Raw genomic sequence first — 20,565 nt, forward strand, 5'->3', positions numbered from 1 at the left:
TCCCCTTTGCTACAAAAATCGTCTAAAAGAGGCCCTAATGGCTGCTGAATCTGATACTGTTCCAAGTAACTCAAGTCGCTAACTATTCAAAATAACAGTAATGGCAATTCCTCGCAGATGCCAGGTTAAATTTCCCATTTCCAAGAAGTGGCTTTGATTCGCAGCTGCCAAGCTGAAATGCAGGCGCTGTAGGAGTAGCTGCTGGAATACTGCTCAGGTACTAAAATGGCAGGTTTGTTGCCATTTGAAAATGAGCCATTTACCCAGTAACGAGCGGTGGTCGAAAAGCAGGGGTATCAAATACACACTGCAAACAAGAGTTAATAGTTCTCATTTAAACGCAGCGCTCTTTAGGCTGGATCTGCTGGATTTGGGCATTGTTTCATGATTTTTTTGGACGTGTGGCAAAGCAGTGGAAAATTGTTTGCTGTAAATGTAAGGGGAAGCATGGCCATGACTGCTACTGTGCCATTTTACAGGCTGTGGTGGCGCAGACGCTTGCACGGGGAGTTTGGTGTTCAAGCAGGGATAGCTAAAGCTCAGCCAGTGGCTAGGGTAGTAAAAGATAATGCCTGTGGCTCTGCATAAAGGAATATGGTGATAAGGGCATGTGTAAGGCGCTGCTTCCTTCAGACTTCCCTCACCTCTTTTCTCATCCAGTCTCCCTGACTGCAGAGGGGGAGGAAGATGGGTGGTGAGCTCTTGCACACTGCCAGCCTTTCCTGTGCTGGCCAGTGCCGTGAGCGTCCCTTGCCATACGTCTGCTCCCCCAGCAGCTTCTGTGGGGCCCTAGTGCCAGGCTGCCTGCCTGGGAAAGCTGCCCTCCGAATGGTTTCTGCAACAGAACTTGCCTTGTAGGTCCTGGGATTGCACCCACTGTGAAGACTGGCGAGGAGGTTGGTTTTGTGGTCGATGCCAAATCAGCAGGGAAGGGAAAAGTGACTTGCACCGTTCTGACGCCAGATGGGACAGAAGCTGAGGCAGATGTTGTTGAAAATGAGGATGGGACTTACGATATCTTCTACACTGCTGCCAAACCAGGAACCTACGTGATTTATGTCCGCTTTGGTGGGGTGGACATTCCCAACAGTCCTTTCACTGTTATGGTAAGCCAGCTCTGCTCCACAAATACCTCCCGCTCAGATTCCTGATTCCATGTTTTATTTAGTGATAGGTTAACTGCGTGTGTAATTTTTTAGGTATTTATTAGCCTAGCTAATGAGTCCTTGTTACTCACAGAGCTTATTTTGAGTAGGCAATGTGGTTAGGTGAAAAGGGATAGAAACTATCAGAGGCTGAAGGCTTGGCTGCTCTGAACAAAATATTTCATTTCCCGACCACGTAGTTCTCTTTCTAAATGATGTAAGAGTGGTTGTAATCAGCTTCTAAAACTAATTATTTCAGCTGTCATCAGATACAGTGCTCTGACCTGTCTGTTTTTCACTCTGTAATGCTGACCCCAAACTAAGAAATGGCGTGCAACTCCATTTCACCCGTGTTCAGGCACTGCTTTCCAGCTTCCCTCCCAAACTCCCCCAAACTTCGTTGTCCCTTTGCTGTGCCACTGGTGACCTTCCCCCGTGCCTCTCCCCCGTGGGTACGGGTGGTTTAGCAGCCCCCTGGTTGGAGGTGGCTGTGGTTATGGGACCGCTGTGGTTGTGGGACCACCGGGAGGGGCGGTGGGGGGAGGAAGGTGTTCAGGTGCCGTGTCTTCTGTCATGAAATGTGGGAATAATGGCACTGGAATAACGCCTAACCTGCCTTTACCACCAACCAGGCTGTAGATGCAGATGCTGCTGCCGTGCGGTCGCAGGAGACAGTGGGTGCGCCCCCCGCTGGATTCCGCCCTTGGGTACACAATTTTTACATTTTTTGGTTGGTTTCCCCCATCTGTGTTCCATTTCAGATGACGGCCTGCTTCTTGGGACTGCTTGATTCTGTCTGGTCATTGTATTCATTCTTTCTGTTTGATCAATTGTTCTTGGGATCCAGACCTGCTTGTTCCATGTTGCTTGAAGGGAATCTCCAAGTAAACTCTCCATAACCTTAAACACGAAGAGGATCATTACGCCCACAGCTTCTACTTCTGCAATGTCTCCTGTTAGCAAAAGCAACCTGACTGCATTGCTGTGTTTTCCCAGTAAAATAGCACCGTGTCTTGAGTCCAGAGTCGCATTGTGAAACTAGTTTCTTTTGTCAATTTTGTGTTGCAATCACCCTGCCACATTCAAATCACTTTCTCTTCCAGGCCTTAGCAACTAAATCCTTTCAGATGGAGCCACTCTGGGTCTTGTGTGCACTACGTTGTCTCCCATGCTCTCGTGTTCCATTTTGACCTCACTTTTTTCCAGCATGCTTTCCATCCACCTGCACCGTGTTTGATTTGCTCTGCTCTGCCATGTGGTGGTGTTGTGGAGGAAAGCTTGACTGGCCGCTGCTCTAGCCGGGCCCAGTCCAGGGGCTGCCTGACCACCATAATCACTGTGCCCTGTCCTGCTTCTGCTCGTGGTGGAGCTGCTCAGAGCTCAGCTAGCTCGTGCCTACCTTCATCTGTGACGTGACCGACCCTTTTGCTTCCTGCAGGTGACAGAAGAAGCTTACGTACCAGTTGGAGACATGAACGGCATGGGATTCAGGCCCTTCGATATGGTTATCCCCTTTGCTGTAAGGAAAGGAGAAATAACAGGTACCCAAAGGACACAGAGTCTCTGAGGAGGTTTTGCTCTTTGTTAGTGTGTTTATCCGTTTGCAGCTAACAGTCTGTGTGGTCTTGGCCGTAGCATGTGGAGGAGAAGTGTATTGTGCCAGTAACTTAGTTGCTTAATTTCACATCAAGTGGCACCCGCTGAGGGTTAAGTGGGATACACCCCTGTGATGGTTTGAGTTAAACGAGGGAGTTCTTGGTGCTGCCGTGGCCCTTGGCGCTAGGCTGTGAATTGCTATGCTGCAGGACCTGCTGCTGCTTTTTACCCTCTGGAGCAGCTATATATGTCCTTGGTTATCTTTGAATATATTTTGTGCAGATGCTGAAAAAAAAAAAAAAAACTAATCTTGCATCCCTGTCACTTCCCTTCTCCAAAGCACTTCCCTTCTTCTGCATGAAGCATCATCTGGCAGCACCCCAGTCACACAAAGCCAAAGCCCCTGTGCGTGTGGGCTGGGGCCCCCTTGCTCTCTAGCTCAGCAGTCCCACCCCGAGCCCTGGTCTGTCCCTGCTGAAAGGATTCTTGATCTCAGAGAGGGGGGTGCCTTGTGATGAAGTACATCAGTGCCTTTCCTGGGGCTTGCCATGGAAATTCTAGTGGCTGAAGCAAACAGCTCTGCCTGTGGAGTCTGTAAGGTCACAGGACTGTTTGCCAGATGTCTACCACTGTGTTGTATTCATGTAGCTTAAGCAGAAAACATGTCTGTTTAGTGTTCCCATTAGTCTCCTATTTGTGCCTGTGGGTAAAAAGTTTAACAATTTAAAATGCTTGTTTAAAAAGGCTAGACCATTCTTTGTGGGTGGGAGAGAGGAAGCAGGCAGTTTCTCCTTTTGTAACTCACATGGTGGCTTTTTGTAGGTGAAGTACACATGCCCTCTGGAAAGACCGATACACCAGATATCGTGGATAACAAGGACGGCACGGTAACAGTGAGATATGCTCCTACTGAAGTTGGACTGCATGAAATGCACATCAAATATATGGGAAAGCACATCCCAGGTGAGTCTGATAACAGACACAGATCGGAGTCAAGTGTCCTGATGCATCTTTTCCCTCTTAAGGTTTCTGTAGCTTAGTCATATACACTGCAGTACGAGCTGCCTAGAACATCTTACTGTTCAGCAGCAGTTCATCTGCAGGCAGTCCAAAGAAAAACGAAAGCAAAGGAGTAAGTGCAGGCACATGCGAGCTTCCATTGTGGTTTAATAGTACCAGCCAGGCTTAAAATGGATTTTGGTTTTGGAAGCTAGCTTTTGTGGCATTTTATTATGAAGAAGAAACATACAATTTTCTAACTACCATTTTTTTCAGGTTGAAATTTACTGCCTTGGTGCTCAACAAAACCAATAGTTACAATACATGTTTATCCTTAAAACTGCATTGGCATAAAAGCTATCATCTGTGGGGAAAACTAAGTGGTTAAAACACTGTAGTTACTCTTTCCATCTCATTGCAATAAAATAAAACACTCGTGCACGCTGTGCTGTAATCTTTCTTTCTTCCTGGCTGCTTCTTAACAAAGAGAAACCACTGCCTTTCATTCCCTTTCTCTTCTCTTCTTTTGTCCTTAATTCACCAGCTCCACAACCGGCGCTCTGCCTCGCCTGGCAGCTCACGCTGCCCTGTAACCACAGGCATGTCAGCTGCGTGGGGGAAAAGGGGCAGCCCCGTGGCAGTTTGTGCAGACATGGGACAAAATACCATCAGCAGCACTGCTGGTTCTGCTGGTACATGGAAACACAGGATAACTTTGGCTGAAGCAGGGAGCTCAGATAATGTGATGCACGGTACTACTTCAGTATCTGCAGTAGTGCATGTGGATGTAGCACCTCAGTAAGTGCCAAACTGTCTGACGTATTGGCTCAGTGAGAGCACTGGCCTGTGCCTGGCCAGAGGGATGATATGCTGCAATGCTTCCTTCTAGGTGGTTATTAGGAATTAAGCTTGCGTCTGTCTCAGCTGCAAAATTTAGTTTTGGACTTGAGAGCCATCTGTGCCTTTTTTCTTGAAACTATTATTGGCTGTTGGTGACTGTACTTTTTGTTCCTGTGCACCAGCTTTACTAATCTGAGACTGGCAAATGTGTTTCTGGATACCCTTCAAATTCGCTAGTTCAGGTTCATTGAGTCAGGCAGTGTGCTGTGCTCATTCCTAATTCTGAATTAACGAAATTCAGGATTTGTGTCTGAACTGAAAGAGCACTTCTCTGAGTCATGTTCTGATGTAATGTGCTAAATATAAACTTGTGATGAGCAAGACCCTTTTACGACATCATTTAAGCTTATCTGTGGTGATTAGAGTAGCACTTTGTCATGACTAAATGTGAAACAAATTGTGGAGAGGTATCTTTTGAAGATGAAAGGGAAGGATTATTCATTTTAAAGTGCCCTAGAGTCATGCAAGGGTTCTTCAAATACCAAATGGTGAGAATGGCATTGAAAAATGTGGGTATATTCATAGCCTAAGATTCCATTGGGACAGAGCAGCTTGATGCTTGTTTCAAACTTGTAGTCCAGGCCACTCATCCTTAAAAGTGCTTCTTGCTTTTTTTTTTTTTTTCTTTAGAGAGCCCACTGCAATTCTATGTGAATTATCCAAACAGCGGCAGTGTGTCTGCTTATGGGCCTGGCCTTATTTATGGGGTTGCCAATAAGCCAGCAACCTTTACCATTGTCACAGAAGATGCTGGAGAGGGTAAGTCTGTTCTTTAAACCCATCCTACTCTAAACTAGGTACTTCTAAGAAGTGTAATGCGTGTCAGCCTTAATTTGAAGCATAATTTACATTCATTTGTCCAAATAAGAATCTCTGGTATAATACAAATAATGGCTTATGCAAATATAATGCAAAATGGCTTTCATTAAACTGCATCTTCTGTGCAGTAAAAACTGAACTGTTTTGTTACTTCTTTCTGAGAGAAGTTGACTCGGATATGATACAGAGTACAAATAGTTCACTTGATTAAAATTAAGCTGGAGGCAGCCTAGATGTGGTGGATTATGATTAGTGGATGTAGAGTTACTATTAAGTAAGTCTAACAGATTGAGTGGTTTAGTGGCCTTGATGGATTGGCCTGAGCTCTTTTTGCTGCTATCCTTGGAAAAGGTAGGTCTGAGCTGCATTTCCAGTACCAAGTACTGGATCTTCCTCTTTAAAAGTCATTGATCTTGGTGTGCATGAAGATTTACAGTAGTGCTGTTTTTCCTTATTTCCTAGGTGGACTGGACTTGGCTATTGAAGGACCTTCAAAAGCAGAAATCAGCTGCATTGATAACAAAGATGGGACGTGCACAGTCACATACCTGCCTACTCTACCTGGGAACTACAGCATACTGGTCAAGTACAATGACAAGCACATCCCGGGCAGCCCGTTCACAGCCAAGATTACAGGTATAAAGCTTAGACTTCTGGAAGCACTTCAGAGTGAAAGTTAACCTCTGATAGCATGGGGAGGGCTGGTTTGCAGCAGGAGCATGAAGTCCCCCAACTTGTTCTGCGTTTAACTACCTGATATTTTGGACTCATTTCTCCTTATTTCCACAGACGATAACAGAAGAAGGTCCCAGGTTAAGCTGGGTTCTGCTGCTGACTTTTTATTGGACATCACTGAGACTGATCTCAGTCTCCTAACAGCCAGCATTAAAGCCCCATCAGGTCGTGATGAGCCTTGTCTTCTGAAGAGGCTGCCCAATAACCACATTGGTAAGTTCTGGTAGTCTTCATCTGGGAGCAGTGTAGCAGCCTCTACTACAGTTTTCTTTGCTATGTAAAATGACTTAATTCTTCTCTGCACCTTCCTGAAGGTATGTTGTCAAACCAAATGGTTGTCATTGTTTGGTATGGTTGGTGAAACACAGAAGGATCTAAATACTGACCTTTTCTGTTAGCATTCCAGGCTGTGCCTGAACTGCTATTTGACAGCATATGTGAATGGTTTTGTGGCCCATTTGAGAATAACACTTACACATGTGCAAAGAGTGTTCTTTCAGTATTTCATTGCTTGGTATGCTTAAGGCTTTTTAATTAAGTAAAACATGAATAAAAAGTAAGTCACATTTCTCTGCTTTGTAGGTATCTCATTCATTCCACGGGAAGTAGGAGAACATCTGGTTAGCATCAAGAAAAATGGGAGCCATGTACCAAACAGCCCTGTAACAATCATGGTGGTCCAGTCCGAGATAGGAGATGCCAGACGAGCAAGAGTTTTTGGACGTGGTTTGGTAGAAGGACGAACCTTTGAAATGTGTGACTTCGTTGTAGACACAAGAGATGCGGGTTAGTTCCATTGCAAAGGACTGTGAGTTGCTGTGAGACATGCTCTCTGAAGGACAGCATTGTCTTCCTCAGCAGGGAATCACCAGGTCACAAGCTGCAAAGCAGCAGATCTGTTTGTAATGCAAAGAGCACGTTAAGCATGCACTGTTGTTCTCAGTTATTAACTTCAGGCAATGCTATGAACTTCTAAAATGCTTTGTATTTTGGCCAACGTCTTTCTTAACAGACAACAAGGACTGTCACTGAGGCACTGACAAAGCTTTTCTTCCATTTGATGGTGCTGATTCTAGAATTGTAGTGTACAGCAAAAAGGACATGAGGAAGATATTTTCCTGTTGGTTTGACGTGGAGCCTTAACTACAGTCTTTGAAGCTAAAATTTCAGTGTTAATGAAATAAAAGGGATATGGTCAGAGCATTTTAGGAGCTGAATGCATTCTGTGCATTCATTAAATATGATCTGACCTATGAGGACTACCAAAGTTCTATTAAGACATCATGCAGCTCCTGCATTCCCATGCTGAAACAAGCTGGCTCATGACTAGCTAATGCTTTGGGTTTAGACTATATTATGTCAAATTTATAATACAACTGTGGAAATGTGATGTTAACTTAACTGTCTTGTAGGTTATGGTGGGATCTCACTGGCAGTTGAAGGACCCAGCAAGGTAGATATCCAAACCGAAGACCTTGAAGATGGAACTTGCAAAGTGTCCTATTTTCCAACTGTACCTGGCGTGTACATTGTGTCTACTAAATTTGCAGATGAGCATATTCCAGGTAAGCAGGAGTGTTTGGCATATTTGTTTAGTGCAGCAAAGGTCTTACCTACGTGGCCAGCATGCTGGAACTGTGGGTGGGCTGTGTGGTTTGGAGAATACCGTAAGTCCTGAAGATTTGAGGAGGTTTTACCAGTACCCTTCATGCAGGCATTCAAAACTTTTCTAGTTACATGGCTGTATTTCACTTGGACTTGATTGTAAACTGGCTGTAAAACTTCCACAGTGATACAGTGCAAATCAGAGGAAGCTCTCACTCCTCACTTTGATGCAGTGGGTACTTACTAAGAGGAATGATTTGCTGTCGTACTTACAGGAAGCCCATTTACTGTGAAGATAAGTGGTGAGGGAAGAGTTAAGGAGAGCATCACACGAACAAGACGGGCTCCATCTGTTGCAACAGTTGGAAGCATATGTGATCTGAACCTAAAAATTCCAGGTAAGCGACATTCTTTCCCCATAACCATAAATTGCACTTGTATAGTGTAGGTGTTCCTGAAGCAATGGACATAGGAACTTCAGTGTTAAGTCATCCTCATGTTAAGGCAGCGTAGGGAAGAAACACTGGTTGTGTGGTCTCTATGAACTGCTAAAAATATGCATAACCATGATCAGCAAATGGAGAAATAAATTCCAGGGAGACCTTAATCTGTTCTGTGTAAAACAAGCTGGAGAATGGGCTGCACAGCTCAGCCTGTCTCCAGGGTTTTAAGATAATCTGTTAAGTGTTTGTACTGCTGCTTGGCAAATGTGAATCATAGACCAGTATTAGCTGGCTGTGCTTATCCAGCCTTTTCATCTGCCTTCGTAGCACCTGGTGAGCTGCAACTGGTCGGGCTTGCTGCTCAGCAGCATGCATCTAGCTGAGAGTAAAACCTAGCACCTACGTACCTGTTCTGTCATCTGTGCTGTCATCATTATTATCTGAACTCAGTTTCTGCCTCAAAAAACAAAGTACCCAACCCCTTTGTCACTCCCTTGTGCGTTTTGTATTCTATTCTTGTCAGAAATTGACTGCGCGGACATGACAGCCCAGGTAACTAGTCCCTCTGGAAGAAACTTTGATGCAGAAATAGCAGAAGTTGACAAAAACACCTATTGCGTCCGCTTTGTACCACAAGAAATGGGAGTTCACACTGTGGATGTCAAATACAGAGGGCGGCCTGTGCAGGGCAGCCCCTTCCAGTTCACTGTGGGGCCGCTTGGCGAGGGAGGAGCCCATAAAGTGAGAGCTGGAGGCCCGGGGCTGGAGCGTGGAGAAACAGGCATCCCAGGTGAGTCCTCTGCTCTTGGGCTCCAGTGCCTGGGTTTGCAGTGCAGTGCTTTGGTTTTTGTTGGCCCTTGTGAAAGTCCTGCTTCTGAGAGCCTGAGTGGAGCTCAGTGTAACACTGCAGGCTCGCCCCATGCCTGGGGGTGGTCAGTGGAGAAACACGTGCAAAGAAATAATACTGCTGCATCGTGCGGATGGAGAAGCCCACAGTATGGAGACCCATGTTTGGGAAACTGCTCTCCGAATGAGCCTGAAGTTGTTAGTGTACTATTCAAAGCTAAGAGGCTAATTCAAGGCTCTTGGAAAAGCTGCCAAGTGTTATCACCCAGCATCATGGCACAATGTACCATTTTTTCATACACATAATGATGGGATGCTGCACGGTCTGTTAGAAGCTGAAACCCAGCTGCAGTGAACTTACACTTGTGTATGCTCTTGTGTGCTTCAACAGCGGAGTTCAGCATATGGACACGGGAAGCTGGAGCTGGAGGATTGTCTATTGCTGTAGAAGGCCCAAGTAAAGCAGAAATTGCCTTTGAAGACCATAAAGATGGATCTTGTGGTGTATCATACATAGTTCAAGAGCCAGGTACACAGTACAGAATGTACTGAAATAAAACTGAAAGCTATTTCCAAAGAAACTAAGGAAACTCACTGCATCTTTTCTCCCCCCAGGCAACTATGAGGTGTCCATAAAGTTCAATGACGAGCACATTCCGGAAAGCCCCTATCTGGTTCCAGTCATCGCCCCGTCTGATGATGCTCGCAGGCTCACTGTCACTAGCCTTCAGGTGAGACATAAGGAAACATCTCCACAACTTGCCACAGAGACTGATTTCGTCCTTGTTCTCTGAGACCAAAATGGTTGTCCTTTCTTCTTAGGGATTACCTTGCCTTGGTTGGTGCTTGTTTTCAAGTTCAGCTTGCAGATAGAGAAAGGTTTTTTACAGCTAACCTCTTGGTAACTTAGGCCAGTAGATTTGGCCCAGCTCTAGCTAGCTAGGATTTGAAGGCAGAAGGCTAAAATAAGTCTATTACAGGTAGTAACATTTGAGCATTAAAAATAAAAGGTTCTAGAAGCAGCACTGGTAGAGCTAAAACTTATTTTTCCCCCACAGTTTAGCTAGGGGAGGCCCAGTCAGAACTGAAGCACGAAAATGAACAAGCAGTGATCATGCTGATAACTAAGTTACTGTGTCAGCACACGGGCTGAAAAGTTGCATTTCTGCAGGTGAGACAGTGTAGACCTGTTTGGTTAGGACATTGCTACAGCCTTGTCTGAGCACTGTGCATCTGCACAAGCAGATGGATGAGGCCCCACGATGAAGTCAGAGCATGAATTCGCTTTGGCTGACGTCATGAAACCACAGCCACAGCTCAGATAATTCATGAACGGCAGCAAATCTGTAGGAGAGAATTCCAGCTTTGTAGTTGGTCTGGGTTCATCTGTTAACCTTACCATTATTTTTGTGTGTGTGGTTACTTGCATTAAAGTACAAGTAACATTAAAGGTCTGACTTAAACCTCCAAAGCCAGAAACTTGGAAAGGAGTCCGAGAGTAGAGTGTGTGTCTAAATATACCGTACCTCAGTCCTCATTGAGTGGTGATGAGCAATTAGTACTGCAGTTGAGGCTATTTTTGATGTGCCTGTACTGGACTTTGCCTGGGCTTCTCCACCTTCTCTGTGTAAACGAATGGTGACAGCCTGTTCCTGTAGTGTCTCTTCTGCCAACGAGTTACAAGGGCGTTAATTAGTCACTGTGGTATTGATGTTTCTCTTGTGTTTCATTTAAAGACTCTTTGACAGAAATACTCACTTCAATTAAGTCCTGGAGAGGCAGATAAAGCTGAGTATTCTGTAAAGGAGCTCCGTGTGCAGCATCACTCTGCTAAACCTGCATCAGGGATTTGCTTTGTATATCGTACCTCAGTTCTACTCAGTTGCATTTATTTACCTCTCCAGGATTTAGTTGAAAATGAAATCAGGTAACGTATGTTCGGCATAAAATATTACTTCTAATAGCTGCAAGAGCTTTGGTCTTGCTGTGACGAGCGGTGCAGCGTGGGTGCTGAGCTGAGTCGCCTTCCAGCAAGTAATGCTGCGCAGCGCCGATGGTCTGACAGCACAGCAACATCTGGTTTCGTGCTTTAAATTACTTTCTCATTTTAAGACATCTTGTGGTGGCGTTCTAAATGTAGCCTCTTGTGGCAAATATAAACATGCCTATTACTCTTTCAGACAACTGGATTATCAGAGGCTTTTCCCCTGAATGAATCTGGAATGAATGAAGGGGCTGAAAATGGAGCTATCACTTAAACATCCTTTAAATCAAGTGCCTGCATACAGGGGTCTGACCTCGCTGATAATGGGTGACTAGTCTTGTAAACCTGCCTTTGCCTGATTTGGCAGAGTGTCATCTGGCTTCCAAAAATGGTCTTTTACTATCAAAAAAAAATCAACTGAGTGGATGTAGGTAACTTAAATCAGTCACTCCATAAGAGTTTAAAAAGAAAAGAAAAGAAAAGAAAAAAAACAAACTTCTGATCTGAGAGTTACTGTTAAGTCATAATGTTGTCTTTTTGTTGAAATCTAAAAAAATGTGTTGAAATGGTTATTTCCCTGCCACTGATCTGAAACAAAAGTTTAAATTTGGTAATCTGACTGTTGCATTCTCAGGAGTCTGGATTAAAAGTTAATCAGCCAGCATCCTTTGCTATAAGGCTGAATGGGGCAAAGGGCAAGATTGATGCTAAAGTCCACAGCCCCTCCGGAGCTGTAGAAGAGTGCCATGTGTCTGAGCTGGAGCCAGGTGAGAACAGTGTTATGTTTATCAAAACACACGGGGTAACTTGCAAAAACACTCTCCCAGCCTCATAGTGTCTGGATTTAATCCCTTGGCTTGCTAATAGTGTACCCAAGGAGTGAGCAGCTTGCTTGGAGAATGAATTCTCGTCAGCAGTTTCATTAAGAGCTGTTCAATCAAGTTTACATTCATGCTCTTTCTAGATAACTAATGAAATTACCAAGTCCTAACTTGTGTAAGATGCTAATATTTAAGGGCAAACTCTTTTTTAGAGTTTCGCATGAAGTCTTGGGTTGCCAGTGAAGGCAAAGCTTTACTATTTGTAAAGGAAGGGGGTGAAATATGATGTGGTTGTTGAATTTAGCCAGTGAAGAAGTTTATTTTTCAAAGCTATGCTTCCATCTTTGACAAATAGTTTATTTTTAACTTGCACTCACTCCTTCATGTGAAACATTAAGGAAACTGAATATAAGCAAATGCTACAGAAAGCTCAACACCTGTTTCAGCAATGAGGTTTTCTTTTTCAATTGAAGTTCGAATGAATTATGATCTGTACTGTGCCAGTCTAGCTGTGGTCCAGCTGGGGAAGGTCAGTCACTCCTCTGGGTTAATCAAAAACATGAAATACCAGCAAATTGCTGAATAACTTAAAGGTGCCACGTCTGTGGTGTCAGAGCAGCACGCTCAGCCTGCTGGTACAACTTGACTTGCTTTTTACCAGCTGCTTTTTGTAAGGAAGCCCAGTGTGCTGCTCTGTCTGCCACTGACAGGTTGGGCTGTGATTCAGCTGTCACCTCTGGTTTCGCGGGTGAGGCACATAACCCTGAGACTCACGCTGCTGGCTGGATGACAGCTGAGATCAGTTCCTGGTAGACAAGGTGAAAATGCAATCCGTGACACCTCCTGTGATAAATACATCGTTTTTTCTACTTAAATAGAAGCGTGGAAAGCCAAGTTTGCTTATGTTAGGACCAAAATATGTTGAAACATGAAAGCCTTGCTTGGGCTGCTAACCAGCTCTGTGTTAGGTTTAGTTGCTGCTGCTGTCATCTCCGAAATGTCAGAAAAGCCTCTTCTCTCCTGCAGACAAGTACGCCGTTCGGTTTATCCCCCACGAGAACGGAATCCACTCCATCGACGTGAAGTTCAATGGAAGCCACGTGGTGGGCAGCCCCTTCAAAGTGCGCGTTGGTGAGCCCGGGCAGGCGGGCAACCCTGCGCTCGTCACGGCGTACGGACCGGGCCTGGAGAGCGGTACCACGGGTAACCCTTCTTTTAGTGCTCCCGTACAAACCTGTTGGCCTTCTGGCTTCCTTGAAGGAGCCAGAAGCTGTTTCTAGGCATATTTTTACGTGACTTGCTCTGCTGAGGCAGCTGAACTAACATATTCTCTGCTGACCTGTGTGCAGACTAATTTTGCTTTCTCGCATGCTCCTGAAGTCTCATAACATCACTAGCAGGTCTGCATGCTACACTGAGCCTTAACAAACTTAAAACCTTTGTAAAGCAGCAACTGCGGCAAAAGTTCACTTGAGCTGGTTAGCCGAACTCTGCTTAGGTGGTCCCCCAAAGCTCTGGAGATGCTTTGGCCCTGTTCCACACATGAATCTGCAAGGGACAGAGGCTTTTGCAGAGTTACACAGCTGTCAGAAAGCAGTCGCTGACTGCCCTGCACGTATGCTCCAGAGTGGGTGAAATACTGAGGGGGAACAAATGTAGTCAATTAGTTTTTATTTTCCTTTGTCTTGAAACTTGGTAATGAGAAGAAACAGCAAAACAGGGTTTTTGGAAGCTTTTCCTGTAGTGAATGCAGTTGTTCAGCCGGCTGACTAGTTTAAGGAGTCTCATTTAACTTGCATACCCCTGTTAATCAACTGGGTGCGAGGGCGTACCCAGTTAGCTTTTCCTTAGTGCTTGCACCTCTAAGAAATGTCAAGTTAAATGTAACATGGCGTGTAAAACCCAGGGAATATGATGGATTGTGTTCTGTTTGTAGTATTTCATATATGCTTCAGATGCAGCATGAATACTGACACTACTTGGAAATCTGACACCTATTTATCTACTTTGGCTGCCCCATCTGACAGTTCTCAACTCAAGAATGTAGATTTTTTTTTTTTTCATTTGTATGATTTTGGTCTTTGTAAGAAAATATGAAAGCATTCCAGAATGTGCGCTTTGATTTGTTTAATTGTGTGCTTTTATGGGCCACACACACAGGTGAAGAGCAGAATAAAGCTGTTTTTTTTTTCCCCTTTGATACGCAAGGCAGCAGCTAGTTCCCCTTACGCTATCCACTGCTGTCTTTTGAGGATTTATACCTTTTTTTTTTTTTTGTCCCTGGAAGAAATACTGTGTTTATTCAGCCAAAGCTTGTGCTGTTCTGGAGAAACCAAGCAGTTAGTTTTGGAAGCGTATGGATATACTGTGTAAAATAAAGATACTGCAGCCTGCGCTGCTTTAATAGGTGGAAACAAAAGCACTCGTTAATGCTAGCCACTGATGCATCAGGGACGGGGGAATTTTCCTCCCTCTATAAAGGTGCTTGGGGTTGTTTTTAATCTAAACACACTGTTCAACTTCAGCAAGGTTACTCTGTGCCCCCTTGTTGAATCCTGGCCACTGCTAAAGGCTCAGTGCCCTGGGAGCAGTGTTCTCGAACAATGGCCCAGTGTCAGACCCCGATAGCTGGGGGCTGAGCACCTGAAACGTGTCCCCCGGGAGCCTCCAACAAGGCAAGCCTTCAGCTGGGGCTGGGAAAAAGCCGCGGCTCCTGAGCGAGGAGTCTGCGGGGAGAAGCTGTGAGGCTTGCTGCTTTGGGAAATTAATTTTCCTCCAGCTTCTGATGCATTAATTGGCAGAGCCTGTTTGCTGTTAGCAGCGTGTGGGAGGGGACGGGGCTGCACCAGGACCTCTCTGTGGCTAAGCAGTGCGTGTTGCAAGCTGGCTGCCCAGCCTCCTTGGTAAGGCGTCCTGCTGCCGCGCTCGGGGATGGTGCCTCTGGGAGCTCTGGGCTCTTCCAGCATTGCAACACAGCTTGTGCAGAAAGGCTAGAAACTTCCCCGGGTTTGCCACCACACGTAGATGCTTCAGTCTCTCTGTAGTAAACTTTCCCATAGCTGTCTTGGTTCTGATGGCACTCGAACCCTTTATTCCTTGTCAGCAGCATCTGATGCAGCGACCAAAGGTCGTAAATATTTGAAGCCAGTTTGACAGTAAATTACTTGAGGACTGAAAAGCCTCACTTTTAAATTCTTCTCGTGCTGCTGGCATTGTGTCATTGGCTTAGTATTAAGAGCAGTAATTCAGCTCTGTTAGCCAGATGCTGTAATTAAACAAGCTTTTGTTTCCACAAACTGCTTGGAGTGTTGTTGCAGAGCAGTTCAAACACCCGGCTCCTCCAGGAGACCTCTCAGCCCTTGTCGTCTCTCAGGCTTTCTTGTGGGCCCTTCACCACTGATTTACAGCCCATGTGGTGGGACGGCTCTGAACTTCCCTGAGCTTAGACACGAAGGAACTCGCCTCAGTGCGGGCTCCAGCTCCCAGCAGAAAGGCCCTCGTTTAAAGAGTTGTGCCTTTCCTCGTTAAGTCGGCCTTTTGATGCCGAGACACTTCCCTTTTGGTCCTGAAGGGCTCTCTTGTCCATTACATCAAATCACCAGCTCCTATTTAATAACTGAGGCTGCTTTTGTAACAAAGGCTGTGAGGAAGAGTGTGTCTTACTGTGCTACGTCTTTCTAGGGTTGCAGTCGGAGTTTTTCATTAACACGACCAAGGCTGGTCCAGGTACCCTCTCTGTTACAATTGAAGGGCCATCAAAGGTGAAAATGGACTGCCAGGAAACTCCAGAAGGTTACAAAGTCATGTACACACCCATGGCTCCAGGAAACTATTTAATTGGAGTTAAATATGGTGGACCTAACCACATAGTGGGCAGCCCCTTCAAGGCAAAGGTTACAGGTAAAAAGCTAACCAGTATTTACTGCGTGCCTGAAGTAGTTTGTGTCACTCAGCAAGTATGTCCCTGTGAGATAGCGCAGCAGTCAGGGTTAGATGCCTGGTGCCCAAAAACACGAGAGGCAAAAAACTCTTTTCCTCATCACCTCCAAACTCTAGGTTAGGGATTTGGGGAGATGCTGAGAACCTCCTGCGGGCTGCAGAAGCATCAGTCATGGAGCTCACCAGCTCAGCTCTGTAAAACAGCTTCAGGGGAAGTGCTAGATCTTGACCTAGCTCCAAGGTGTTGCATTGGCAGTGGGGAAATAAGACTTGTTTACCCACTTTCCCTCCCCAGCCCCTGAAACCTGGAGACTTACAGCACAAATGATGCTCCTCTTGGTCTCATTTTGGTGTTGCCATGGCCTGACCAAGGGCCATAGTGTCGAGGGGCTTTCAGATGACGTGAGGAAGGCTGGTTTTACATCTAGGAGCTCTTTCTCTTCAGTGCTGTGTTGAAGCGTAGGCTAGAGTTCGTCTCTACTGCTGCCCCAAGCTAGAGGAATCCTTCCTGGTGCCCAGACGTGGTGGTGGTCTCGGGGGGCAGATGGTAGGGACTGCACTCCCCCGGGCTGGGACATGCTCTGCTTTCAAAATGGATTGTTGCGAAATTGCACCTGCTTTTCTGCCAACTCAAGCCATTTTTGGCATTTTGGTGATTGGAGCACAATTAACTCTTCTCCAGCGGCCAGCTTTGCTTAATGAATCCTGAAGTTCCTGTGGTCCTTTAACCACTTAAGGGCTCTGGGATGGGATTGTTGCCAGTGTTACTGGAAGATGTTGGTTTAAATACCGAAGAAGGAAATTGCTCCTCTGAAAATGCATTTTGGATGCAGAATGCATGCTAGTCACTAGGAGGATTTCAGAACCTCCTTCTAAATGCCTTTCAGATGGGGTGAATCTGAGTCTCAGAAGTCTTTTCTGTTTCCAGGACAGCGACTGGTCAGCCCAGGCAGTGCAAACGAAACTTCTTCCATCATGGTAGAGTCAGTGACAAGGTCATCGACTGAAACCTGTTATAGTGCCATTCCCAAATCCACCTCGGATGCCAGCAAAGTGGTTTCCCGGGGAGCAGGACTCTCAAAGGCTTTTGTGGGTCAGAAAAGCTCCTTTTCTGTGGACTGCAGCAAAGCAGGTAAGGGTATAGGAACCAGCTGTATGTTATGGTGTCTGAGCTGGGTGGTTTTTGCTTTAAAACATCATTCAGTTAATTGCAAACTCTGCATTAAGAAAGAGGAAGAGCATGACTTTGTGAGCTGGCAGCTACGAATTAATGAGAGCTCTTGGCAGCAATCTGAGACCTGATTTCAGCTTTAGCTGTAAATCAGCATTTTGTGAAGTTGAAATTCAGAGCTCGAGGTGCTGATCTGGCTGTAAAAAAAAAAAAAAAAACCACAACACTCTAAGTGCTACATGGTGCTCACCAAATCAATCTTAAGAGGTTATAAAGATTCCATGCCCTCTCCAAATGGCTTTTCTTAGCCAGGAGCACCTGAAAGAAAAATGGGGTTATGGCATGAGAACTGGCAGGCTGCTAAGCTTAAACATCCCTCTTGGTGCATCGCAGCCTGTAGTGCAAGGTGCTCCCATAAGCTGTGAGTGCTGATCACCACCTGCAGGCATTGTGGGGGGCAGATGACAGGCTGCTGCTGACCTGTGAGCAAGTACCTGAGAGGCAGTGCCTGCTTGTTTCACAGTGTTAATCTCTCCTGTGCTGTAATTAGATAATGGTAGCGTGTGAGGTCCAGCAAAGTGCACAAATAAACTCTTGCCCCTATGAGACTGAGGATTTTTAAATAAAATCCCCTCTTAAACCAAACTCATTTAGCCATACCTCAGATTACCGCTCTGAATTGTGAATTAAAATAACAAAATCTGGTGGTAATATTATGGAACTAATGTTGTGGTACAGTCATCACACTTGTTTGCTTAAGTTCTAACAGTCTGTTATTTTGCTTTAGGTTCAAATATGTTGTTAGTTGGCGTCCACGGGCCTACAATACCGTGTGAAGAAGTATCCATCAAGCATTTGGGCAGCCATCAGTACAACGTGACCTACGTCGTCAAGGAGAGGGGTGACTACGTCCTGGCGGTGAAGTGGGGCGACGAGCACATTCCTGGGAGTCCCTTCCATATCACTGTTCCTTAATCCCAACCCACATCCGAGTCAGTCTGTGTGTTTGCAATTCAGATGTAGAGTTATACTGGGTGCAGTCCTGTTGCAAAATGCAGTATCTAGATACACACGGCTCACATTTCAATACACTCAGAAGTAAATTCTGTAACTTTGTTTTTTACAAGCATTTCACTTCTCTTCTACTTATCAACATAATGTAAATCTATTTAATATCCTCCTCAAATTGTACCTTTGCAGTACTGTCCAGGTCACTGTCAATGTTTGGAGAATCATGTGGATAACTAGACACTAATTTCCCTTGTGGATGTTAAAGACTTTAGATGTTAATTGAAAACTGGAATTTGTCTTTGTAATTGGGTATCTTAACTACTGATTTTATTTGACTGGAGACTTTACATTTTAGTTATGGAATATGACTTGGGCTGTCCCCAGTTCAAATTCTTTTCTGTAAAGAAATGAGATAAAACTGGTACTATAATAGGTGCCTTTGTATACTTGATCAATTTTAATGCTTAACATAATAAAAGGCTACTAAAAGTGGCTTTACCACTCAAATTTGAAACGTTTTTGAAAATGCATTGCTAATGGTTTACATTTAGGAAAAGTTTATCTTTTATAGCAGACCAAAAGCAGACTTAAAATTATTCCCTGAGAGCTTTCAGCCTTTATGTTAATGCTTTGTAAATCTATACAGGTAGCTTTTTGGCGGTGATGCTAGCAATGCGTTTTTTAATTAGCTCGGGATTCTGGTGAAATTTCTAAAACTTTGCTTTACAGGTAACTCCCAACACGCTTACTGATTTATTTTCCTTTTAAGAACAACTCCCAGATCGGCTGCATTAAATAAAGTCCCTTGCTTGCCAAGCCAGGCATAGCTCTCATCTGAGTGACCCAAAATCCACGCAGGTCAGAGCACAGCAGTATAGTGGTGAAGGGAAACAGCAGTTTCCCTGGCTGCTGCTGGGCAGGCAATAAGTGAGATGGTGCAAACCCCTCCTGGGCATGGAGACCCACATCTGTACTTGGGTAGTAGGTGGGAGGGCGGGTGGGTGTGTAAATGTGCTGACACAATGGCAATAAGAACCAACAAACCCTTGGTTTTGGTGCAAACTGTTTTATTATATCTCAGTCCAAGGACGTGCCCGAAGCATGCTCATCTCTTCCAAAATTCCCTTCAGTGCTGTGAGGGGGATTCATGCTTAGGGTCAAGGAGTGAAAACTTCCATTGTAACTTATCTATTTGTCCTGGATTACTCAATACTACTTTCCAAGTGTGTATCAGAATTGCTGTCAGCTGCTGGGGCTTTAGTAAAACTCTCCAAATGAGCTTTAACTCTGTGATTAGGAGAAGATAGGATTTGTTGAAAACCTGTTGAAATGTCACTGTCTGTCCCTATGGAGAAGTTCGCGCTTACAGTTCTGTAGTTACTTGTGGATGCACTACCCTTGAGCACAGTTGATTTGGGAAATAAAGGACGGTTGTTTGTTGTTTTTTTTTTTACTGTGCTTTTTTGTGCCTTAATGTGAAATGCTCACTACATTGTAAACTAGGAAGTGAAAACAAAATAAACTGGAATAAAATGCAGGATTGTAAAATTGTATCTTATAACTTATTAAATAGAAATGTTTGCTTCATTAAAATGTGCATGTTAAAAACAACACCGGGTTCTTTTCATATGTAGTCCATGAAGTCCAAACCAAACCTACAGTGTGTAGCAGCTCCAGACATGGCGAGTGACCTCTGGACCACGAGCCATGCAGGAGGCATCTAAAAACTGGGGCCTAACTTTGGTGCCATTCTGTGTTTTCCTGTAACCTCACTTTTTTTTGTTGCTAAACCAAAACATATTGTGAAAGCTTGAGCCACGGCATCAGCATGGCAAGATATGGCTGTGTTGTGCCAGGTCTTTCTGCACAGACTGCGGTGATGGGGGGGATCAGCGGGGCTGGAGAGCAGAGAAAGTGGTGAAGCAGCTCCTGCCAGTGGCATCCGTGGGGCTCTCCAGCAGCACCACAGGGCTGTTTGCAGAAGGTGGCTCCTGGCATGGCACCTTGGGCCAGCCAACTCCAGCACACGGCTATGGAAACCAGCAGCTGTTTTCCCAAACACAGCTCCCACTGGAAGCACCACTGAAACCCGAGAGGCAGCAGGCCAGCAGCTGCTGCCAAGGACTTTCCTGCCCCAGGTTTATCAGATTGTTTCCTTTTTGTAGTTAATTACGTTTCATTAGCTTTGTGCTGTGTCAGCTTGAACCTCCTATTTAAAATTTTGAAAGAAAAAAAAAAAAAGGCCTGAATATAGCTGTCAGGTTGAGTAAACCTGAGAGGTTTGTGCCTGTGTAACCAGTGTTACCCAACTGCCCTGCCCTTGCCAGGCCTCCTCTTGCCTGTTACCACTTGGTCTAATCATGTTAGCTGGAATTAAGGAGAGTTGTCTGAAGTCGATGGGCTGGGATCATTGTCTGAGGGGTTATTTCATGGCAGGCAGGCTGCTGTGGGACTGGGATGTTGCCTCTCACCGTGCTCCTTCCTGCCATGCCCTGGGGTCTCGCTTGGGAGGACTGTGGGGTGAGCTGGACAGGACGCATCCTTTCTAAGC

At 45.2% G+C, this 20,565-nt stretch overlaps 1 protein-coding gene across 3 annotated transcripts in view; it reads left to right on the forward strand.

The window, feature by feature from the left end:
• Positions 1-18,987, forward strand: part of FLNB (filamin B) — a gene marked incomplete at its 5' end in the record, with an annotated part of 69,106 nt that extends 50,119 nt beyond the window's left edge. Inside the window, 18 exons of one of the 3 annotated variants that reach the window (XM_084292771.1) lie at positions 859-1,106; positions 1,778-1,852; positions 2,584-2,686; positions 3,564-3,704; positions 5,271-5,399; positions 5,922-6,095; positions 6,249-6,407; positions 6,777-6,980; positions 7,607-7,759; positions 8,075-8,197; positions 8,766-9,032; positions 9,480-9,617; positions 9,704-9,819; positions 11,707-11,839; positions 12,920-13,096; positions 15,575-15,793; positions 16,761-16,964; positions 17,791-18,987. In XM_084292771.1, coding sequence (XP_084148897.1) covers positions 859-1,106; positions 1,778-1,852; positions 2,584-2,686; positions 3,564-3,704; positions 5,271-5,399; positions 5,922-6,095; positions 6,249-6,407; positions 6,777-6,980; positions 7,607-7,759; positions 8,075-8,197; positions 8,766-9,032; positions 9,480-9,617; positions 9,704-9,819; positions 11,707-11,839; positions 12,920-13,096; positions 15,575-15,793; positions 16,761-16,964; positions 17,791-17,978 — 2,951 coding nt within the window. In that variant the 3' untranslated portion in view covers positions 17,979-18,987. The remainder of the gene's footprint in view (positions 1-858; positions 1,107-1,777; positions 1,853-2,583; positions 2,687-3,563; positions 3,705-5,270; positions 5,400-5,921; positions 6,096-6,248; positions 6,408-6,776; positions 6,981-7,606; positions 7,760-8,074; positions 8,198-8,765; positions 9,033-9,479; positions 9,618-9,703; positions 9,820-11,706; positions 11,840-12,919; positions 13,097-15,574; positions 15,794-16,760; positions 16,965-17,790) is intronic. The other 2 variants (XM_084292770.1, XM_084292769.1) reach the window with 2 other exon arrangements.
• Positions 18,988-20,565: the final 1,578 nt, after the last annotated feature.

Source organism: Netta rufina, assembly GCF_964035555.1.
Source record: "Netta rufina genome assembly, chromosome: 10".
Taxonomy (NCBI): domain Eukaryota; kingdom Metazoa; phylum Chordata; class Aves; order Anseriformes; family Anatidae; genus Netta; species Netta rufina.